The sequence below is a fragment of the Sinocyclocheilus grahami genome, unplaced genomic scaffold, assembly GCF_001515645.1.
Source record: "Sinocyclocheilus grahami isolate Dianchi unplaced genomic scaffold, SAMN03320097.WGS_v1.1 scaffold592.1, whole genome shotgun sequence".
Lineage (NCBI taxonomy): Eukaryota > Metazoa > Chordata > Actinopteri > Cypriniformes > Cyprinidae > Sinocyclocheilus > Sinocyclocheilus grahami.
In genome coordinates this window covers 887,867-896,792 of record NW_015505771.1, presented here as the reverse complement: position 1 = coordinate 896,792, position 8,926 = coordinate 887,867, and the positions used below count along the sequence as shown (strand labels likewise).

Here is an 8,926-nt window from a genome sequence, read left to right as displayed (position 1 = left end):
GTGTAGTATGAACGGACATCTGCATATGATCGGAACTCCACGCAGTTTCCGCACTACTCTCCATTGGAAATGAATGACTGAATGACCGGTCTGTCGCTTGTTGGAGATAGTGGAAAGCCGGCTTGAAACGCAGTGGAAACGCCAGTATGATGAGGATCATTTTCATTTTAAAACATAAAAGCACCATTGTAAATTCTAGCCTTACATCTAAGGGGGCTGGGACGCATTCGCACTACAGCCTCACATGTGCGCCACATCTCTGAGTGTAACCAGGGTAAACTAGTAGGTGTGTTCGACTTGACGCGGACTGACTGTGCAGACCGATCGGTGTATTACAGTACCACGAGTGCTAAAGAGAGCAGACTGCTCCGTGCGCTTTCGAATTGCTCTCGCGGATGTCAAACACTGATCGATCTGCGCCGCACCTCTTCTAGTCGAACACACCGGCTAGTGCTACAGGCTTATTGGCTCACTGACGCTGATGAGATTAACCCCTTAGGTATCGAAATTTGTTACCGAACGACGAGACATTTTTCAATACTCGATGGTATCGAGGCATTTCGGTTCGTGCCTAAAAAGTATCGAACTCGATACCCAGCCCTATTTATTAGATACTATCATCTAATAAATAAGGACTAGTAAAGCTTGAATATGTGTAGAAGCAACTACTGGGAAAGAAAAAAAAAGTACTAGTACCTAATGAATAGTTACTAGTAAAACTAGAATAGGCAGCATCTGGTCTACAGACTAGTCGGAACTACAGATTCCCATAGAAATCAATGGCAAACATTTTTAAATAGTTACCAATAACAATGGAATAGACACTTGTCTTTACTGCCATTGTGATATGTAGCCAAGAAATCCGTACTAGTGAAACTGAAAAATATTAGTCACAGTTGTATTATCAACAAGTGATTAATAAGTGCTGATGACATAGAAATGGATGCTACTTAGAAAAGAAAAAAAAATGTTAAAATAGCTTGCCATGCTCATTTTCATTGACTTTGACAAGGTGGAAAACAGGCACACATAGGTCAGAAATAAGCTGAAAGAGATGTTTAGCTCCCACCCGTTTATTATGTCGCAGGACAATCAAAGCGAGCATAGCTAAGGCCGGTCTCCAGTCTTTCTCTTTCATCCTTTATACAGAATCATGCTTTTATGAAGATATGGATGAAAATATCCCTGTCAGCACCCGGCTCAGAAACGGCTTGTAAATGTTTCACAGCATGTGCTCAAAGAGGGGCCAAATATTCACTCGTTTGGATTAAAATCAAATATTCATTCACATTTTTCCTCTCAGAGTGGAAGGTGCTTATGACAGTTAATCTCTTCTGAAATATTACATTACATCTTGGAAGTAGTGTTCATCAAAGTTGTTGTTTTTTTAAAATCTTTTTTTATGTTTCCATTTAATCTTTGAGTTTTAATATGTTCTAATAAAGCTACAGGTCTTAATGTAATTAACAATTGTGTTTTAGTCAATGTCAAATCAATTTATGCTTTGGAATGTATTCAGGGTGTGTATTTGTAACTTTTGTATGCTTTCTTTTTCATATCCTTCAATAAAACAATCAGAATTGCCTGCTGAGGAAGGTAATATTACATTTTAAACAATAACATGATGTTATCATTCTACTCATGTGATATTGATCGATTTAATTTTGATGTTTGACAGGAAAATCTATATGGGAACTTGTCATCGAGCAGTTTGAAGATTTACTTGTGCGGATTCTTCTATTGGCAGCTTGTATATCTTTTGTAAGTACATTTTAGTCACATGTTCAGGCAGATTTCTGCACTTATTGTTATTGTGCAATATTCTTTGAGTGCAAATAGAGTCAGTACAGCCATTTCTCAGATGTGATTCAGCACAGATTCATGTCAGGTGTTGATTGCTTTACACTAGAAACAAACTACAGTGATGCATGCACTGAAATAAACACCGACTGCTATCCGGAAGAGCTGTGAATGTGAAGATGTCTTGTTAGCTCCTTGAGTCTTGCATGCCTCGTCTTGGGTTACTCGCAGATCCGAAATGCTAAACAGCTGAGGAAGCGGAACTCCTTAGGAATGGTGACAACAGCATTCAGTGAGATTGAGTGTCTGTCACTAACTGCCAAACAAGATGTCTTAGTAGTGCACTGCTGTTTTACAGCCATGGTTTAAGGACCTCTTGATTAAGTAGCATAGATAGATTACCACTGAATGAAGACATGTGGCTGTTTGCTTGGAGACTTAAAAGTGTTGTGTAGTTAGCTTGTCAATCAAATTTATGTATGGAACCAGTGCTTAAAATAGTGATGGTGTAGCCTAGTGGTTAAAGATTGGCCCTAGTAAGTAACAGGTTGTTGGTACAAACTGCGCATGGGTTAATATCCTATATGAAAGATTTTTTTTTAAAGAACTATTCACAAAATATATGTATGTATGCATGTGAGTGTGTGTGTGTGTATATATATGTATGTATGTGCAATAATTGTGCTTTAATGTATTAAAATATTAATAACTACAAATAACATGGGATAGTGATTAATAAATTACTGCAATATATTGCAGTTTTATTTTTTTGTGTAATAGTATTTATATATCTCTCTCCATCCATCTATATATATATATATTTAAAAATGTGCAATAATTGTGCTTTAATGTATTAAAATATCAATAACTACAAATAACATGGGATTGCAATATATTGCAGTTTTATCTATCTATCTATAGCAATTCATATTTTAATGTTGTGTGTATATATATATTCACTCATTCATTTTCTCTCATAATATAACTAAAAAAGTAAGGATCTTTATTCTTTGGCTGGCCAAAATCATTAGTTACAATCCATCAGATGAGATTAAACTGGCTGGTTGGGTGGAAGGAGAGAGGTATGCCAGCATCACCCAGCGGAGTGATACTGAGGTGTTGGAGTCTGTGGTTTGACAGCTGTCTTGTAGTTGGCTGTGTAAGAGGGCATCTCTGCAGGCCAAATTAGGCCTTCTCATTACCACAGACCAGTAACTCCACTGTCTCGTGAGAACACCACCAAAATGTTGATTAGAGGGCTTCAGTCTCGGCATATGCTCTTCATGCTATGCATCTAAGGACTTTCTGTCCGAGAAAGATCTTGCAAATCCATTTTTAAAGGTCCAAATCAAAGCTGCTCTCTAAGTTGCTATAAAAGTCTATGATGTGAAGGAAAGTAAATAGATGTCGCAACTTCTTATTTTAGGAGGAGTCCATATGTAATAATGCATTTAATGAGGGAAATAACATGTCGTGCTGTGGCTGCAGTGAGCTGTAAGAGTTTTATTTCCAGTCATTAAAACATACTGCTGCGTTGGGCTTTCGTCATGCCGCTCGGACCCGTTTTTTTTCCCTGTGTTTAAACTTTTTGTTTCAAATCATGCAGATTATGCAATCTAAACGGTCTCATTTGTAAACTGGTTGTGTTGAATCTGTTATGAGAAGGTAAATGTCACTGGCGTGTCTTGACTAGAATCTTGATCTACCAGTCTTAAAATATCCACGGGGTATTCTGAATGTAAAATATTTTATTAGATCTAATGGGACGTGTTGTGACATGACTTTTTTTATTTATTTTTTTTATTGCAGGTATTAGCCTGGTTCGAGGAGGGAGATGAAACGATCACCGCCTTTGTGGAGCCTTTTGTAATCTTACTAATTCTTATAGCTAACGCCATCGTAGGTGTTTGGCAGGTCAGTAGAGCATGAAAAGAGTCATCAATTTAAGTATGTCATTTCTGCACAATTGGAACACATAAAGACTGTTATCAAACGGGTTTCTCACATCTGTCTAACAGAAAGTTCCATCCCAAACTCAAATGCTGAATTTGCCAGTGAATACAATATTCTTTTTTTTCACATTTGATTCTCTCCATCTCAGGAACGTAATGCAGAAAATGCCATTGAAGCTCTTAAGGAGTACGAGCCAGAGATGGGCAAGGTGTACCGTCAGGACAGGAAGACCGTCCAGATGATCAAAGCCAAAGAAATTGTGCCTGGAGACATTGTGGAGGTCGCTGGTAAGTGCTGCCTTTATATCATAAAGGCTATGTGATCACAGTGTCACTCACTTATTTCTCTGAATTCATTGCACTTCTGGGTTGTTATGTGAGGTAATTACAGCCTCTCAGCTCTCCGGTCTCTGTATGGACCCTGTACAGCTCCACTATAGGAGTATAGGTATTTTTGGTTGCACCTGTTGATTCTCAATGGACTGTGCGTCAGTCCTCATCACATGTTCTCATGCTCTCCCTAGAAGCTTATCTATATCCATTGTTGGCTCTTTTGGTTTGCTTCTCATAGTTTTGCTTTATATTCATTTGGAGATGGCTTTCAGATTTCTCAGCTATTGCAAATAATTAATGTAGTATGTGAAGCTTCAATTTTCTTGAAGTACCTGGAACTTCATTCATAAAACTTGTAGAGAATGATATTAAATGTGATATTAAAAAATCATTTCCCAAATGTTCCTGCAGACAATGCATAAAACGCACTTTGCTAAATGCATCCTGCTTTATGGATCGCACATTTTTTAAATCATCATTTAATTAAAGAATCATTCGCTGATGTTTAAGTCCACATCATTATCTGATCATGATTCTTACTCCTCCTTGCTCCAAAAGTGACGCAAGCTTTGTAAAAAATGCAATTTAAAAAAAGCTCTGGGTTTGCTGTGCTTGTTTGTATGGCTGCATAATTTGTGACTGTCACCATATAAATAGTGTAATTGTATATCAATATTATTATAAAATAATAACAGCAACAATATTAATAATAGTAGTAGTAGTGGTAAATAAAAATATTAAACACAAGAAGTATTACTCTTGTAATATTTTACTGTAAAATACAAAGGGGTATTTTAGAAAAAAGAATATAATTAATTTCTTTATTTTCAAACATTAAACCATCAAGATTAAATTTTAGTGGAAAACTGCTGGACGACCTTAAACTTACAATGAAATCAGAATTGACAAATCTTATTTTTATGGGATATTGCAGTGCTTATTATAAATGATTTATCTGTACACATCTTTATTTTTTTAAATTTATGTGCCCTCATAATCTTAAATAAAATAATTTCCCTCCCTCTTGCAACAACATTTTTTTTCTCATCCCTGATTACGTATGTCTCGGTGCAAGAGCGGGTCAACCTGTCACTCACATGAGATCGCAGCAATAGCAAACATCAACAATCCAATGATCCAATCAATTCCCAGTGGACCACATCAAATCCCACCCTACATTTTTCTTTTTTTTTTGTCTTTCGAGAAGTTTTCATATTTCGCAAAGAAGAAAAGACTTCTGTTTAATGCCGACTTTAAAGCTGGTTATAATCACTTCTCATTACAAATTTAATGGAATCACAGCCTTCGAGACTTATCATAGCACTAAGACACATCACACATTCAGTTTTATTAAAAAAAAAGAATAATGCAGTCCTAGTTTCTGCCTTTATAAATCTCAATTTTTTTTCCTCATTTAATTGTAGGATTAAGTCTAATCATATGCATGTTTTATAGACGAGGCCTCTGCTTTCTAGCATTAATACATGTTTTTGAAGACTTGAGAGATAGGAAAGAATTGAAACAGCAATTGTTGTGATAAAGTGTGAAAGCATCTTCATGCGGGGTCTTTTTTGGGATGGATGTGGTCATCTGATGCATGAAAGAACTGGTAGAATGTTTTAACCTTTAACTGTTTGCAGTAGAACCGGTGCTGTATGTTTTGTGCATAGTGGTAGATGTTATATTTAGCACCGATAGGCTGTGCAGATTATGGAATGGTTTAATTATAATTTACATTGACAATGGTGCAGATGACAGGTTTTCAGCCCCAGGCCCACCGCCCACCCCTTCTGCAGCGTCCCAAAGTATTGCAGCCCGTGACGTCAGATGTGATCCAGACAGACTGCAGTGTCACCTTGGAGAGGTCATTGGTGGAATAGTGCTGTTTTGGTGTTAGTGCTTAGGCCTAAACATGGGAAATTGTCTACTAATGCATTTGTCTCGTAGTTCTGCAGTTTTGCAAAATGTCTCCATCCATTCTTGCAGATAGGGACGTGATGAAAGATTTGACCAGAACCGACACCGTCTGGATGTGATTAATTTAGGAAGAGTGGGTCACCTGGAGCTTTTTGGCTGAATCTGGATAGCATTTCGTAGTGTGACATCTGCGCTGATCGTTTAAAGTGCAGTGCCTGTGGTCTCTCTCTCTCTCTCTCTCTCTCTTTGTCTCTGAATCTCTGTCTCTGCTCCTGCTGTGGGTTGTGAGCATGACGCAGTCTGAGCCTCGGCTCGGCGCACACTCTGCAGAGGACTCTGGGACTGTAACCAGTTTAGTCGTGAACAGAATTACAAATGCTTTCAGCGGCATCCTGACAGCCTATCAGTTCCATGCAGGGCTAAGCTCAGCATGTTGGCCACCTCACAGTCCTCTCAGTGCACATCTGATGCTTTAATTAGCATAACTTACAACGCTCTTTGATATTCCAAACCAAGGTGCTTTGGTTTATAATACAACCTCAGGTGTAATCTTTGAGGAATGCCTGATGTAAGAATAATTCTTGTATAATTCTCCTTTAAGACCTCCTGAAATCTAAATTTGACTCTTGAGAAATTTGGTATTTTTATTATATATATATATTTGTTTTTTTTACTGTAATCCATGTCTTTATAGCTTTAAGGCCATCCATGCTAGTGTACTTCAAAAGTCCCATTTATTACGGGAAAATGCATTTATTATGTATTTATATTTTTATTTATTTATGGTTTTATTTAATTACTTTATTACTTTTATTTTTTATTATTATTTTATTTATTTATATTTAATTTTTATTACTTTATTTTTATTACTAACAACAGCAAGATTATGGGTTTGATTCCCAGGGAATTTAATTTTAAACTTCATTTAAGCTATATATTGTTAGCTAGATATTATTTAAAATGTGTATATATATATTTCTTACTGACCATTTATGTAGTTTTATTCTGCCCAAACACCCAACAAGCAGTGTGGTTAACAACAACAACATCAAACGGAAAGATCTTGTCTATCCAAACATGTTTTAGACATTGTTCCAATCTTCAAAGATCAGTCATTTTTATGTAATGCTGATCAGCTAAGGAAAGAACAATAATTGAAACCAATTAAATTTTTTCAAAGGGGTCATATGACGTTGCTAAAAAACATTATTTGGTGTAATGCAATGTTTATGTGGTTTAAGGTAAAAAAAACCCACATTATTTCCCACATACTGTACATTATTGTTTCTCCTCTATGCCCCGCCTTTCTGAAACGCGTCAATTTTTACAAAGCTCATCGGTCTGAAAAGCGAGGTGTGCTCCGATTGGCCAGCTATCCAGTGCGTTGTGATTGGCCGAATACCTCAAGAGTGTGACAGAAATGTTATGCCCCTCACCATACTGTGATGCCCTGTCCGGCCGAGACAAAAACATTCAAACCCATTATAAACGAGGCATTTGTTGCATCCAGTGGGGACATAATTACAGATTATAATGACTTGTACTGTCTTTTTACGCGTTGCGTATCGCACCACGTAAACATAAAACCATGTCTGCATTTGTGATCGGAGAAACCACAAACAACAAGCGCTACTCTACACTGCTCAAAACTCGCGTTTGAATCATCAGTGGCAAATTCTTTAAATATGAAAATGTACTTACAGACTGAGAGTCAGAAGCGCCAGACTGTCCTTGCAAAGTTGGAATTGCCCCACTTTATAGAAACAGACACCGGCATTGTAGGCTACTCTCCCAGGAAACAGTCCTCGTCCTCCATAAAATGTGCTGCACACATCTGAATATGTGGGTTGAACTGTTCCGGAACAGTGTTGTAAATACAACTTAACCACTGATTTCTAGTCGTGTCCTCTTTTGGAAGACCAAACGAAGTAGTTTCGCTTTCATAACGAAACACACAGCGCTTCCACAGCATGGCGGTGGCAGCAGCAACAATACTACAGCGAGAATCAAAGTTGCGCCTTCTTTCTTTGCGTGAACATTTGGGCGGCGTTATGCAAATCTTCCCACATTGTGACGTAGACATGTGGGGATGTGTTAGAACGAGCCGTTTTAGGTAGGCGTGGTTGACTCTTAACTTTTATAAAGAATATCTCTTTGGATTTGAGACTTTAATCTTTGCAACTTTACAGATCTTCTTTATGCACCAAGAGCTTGTAACACTCCAAAGAGAAAGGAAAAATGAAAATCGCATCATATGAACCCTTTCAAGTGTGTACAGTACAGCCAAGTGGAAGGGGTCCAGCTCTAACAGCTGTTCCTATTGTTCATTCAGAGAGATGACCTTATAGGGAAGTGCCCATGGTGTCCCACCCCTTTCCCCTCATGCAGCCGCTTTCACATTGGCCTTACCCATCAGCACTCTGTGTGCTTTAGGAATTCAAGCACCCTGGTAGCCATCGCCTATCACCACGGAGCCTTGCGGCAAGTGGCGGGGGCCCGGCAGGTGTTTGATGGCCCCCGACCTGTCCGCAAGGATCCACAAAGTAAATATGAATGAGAGCAAATGAGATACTAGCTATTGCTATTTATCAATGATGGGGTTGGACCAGGCGTCCAGTAATCCTCAACACACTTCTCTTAAGTGGCCAATCATGCACAAAACCAGTGATTTGTAGATTATAGATTGTATATTGCCTTTTGACTGATACAGGTTATTTTGATGTTTAAGTGTCTGATAACTGATATTTTAAATAATTAAATAATAATGTAATTTTTTATCATATTTTTCACAATAGCTATGATTTATTTATTATTGATTTATTTAATTAAAAATAAATTTAAAAAGAATGTGTGTGTGTGTATATATATATATATATATATATATATATGTATATGTGTATATATATATATATTATGGAAATAAA

The 8,926-nt window shown here is 37.4% G+C and overlaps 1 protein-coding gene across 1 annotated transcript in view; it reads left to right on the top strand.

Moving 5' to 3' along the window:
• Positions 1-8,926, top strand: part of LOC107557188 (sarcoplasmic/endoplasmic reticulum calcium ATPase 2-like) — a 31,214-nt gene that overhangs the window by 1,529 nt on the left and 20,759 nt on the right. Inside the window, exons 2-6 of the mRNA XM_016240512.1 lie at positions 131-144; positions 1,579-1,596; positions 1,679-1,761; positions 3,610-3,714; positions 3,902-4,040. Of these exons, the coding sequence (XP_016095998.1) occupies positions 131-144; positions 1,579-1,596; positions 1,679-1,761; positions 3,610-3,714; positions 3,902-4,040 (359 nt within the window). The remainder of the gene's footprint in view (positions 1-130; positions 145-1,578; positions 1,597-1,678; positions 1,762-3,609; positions 3,715-3,901; positions 4,041-8,926) is intronic.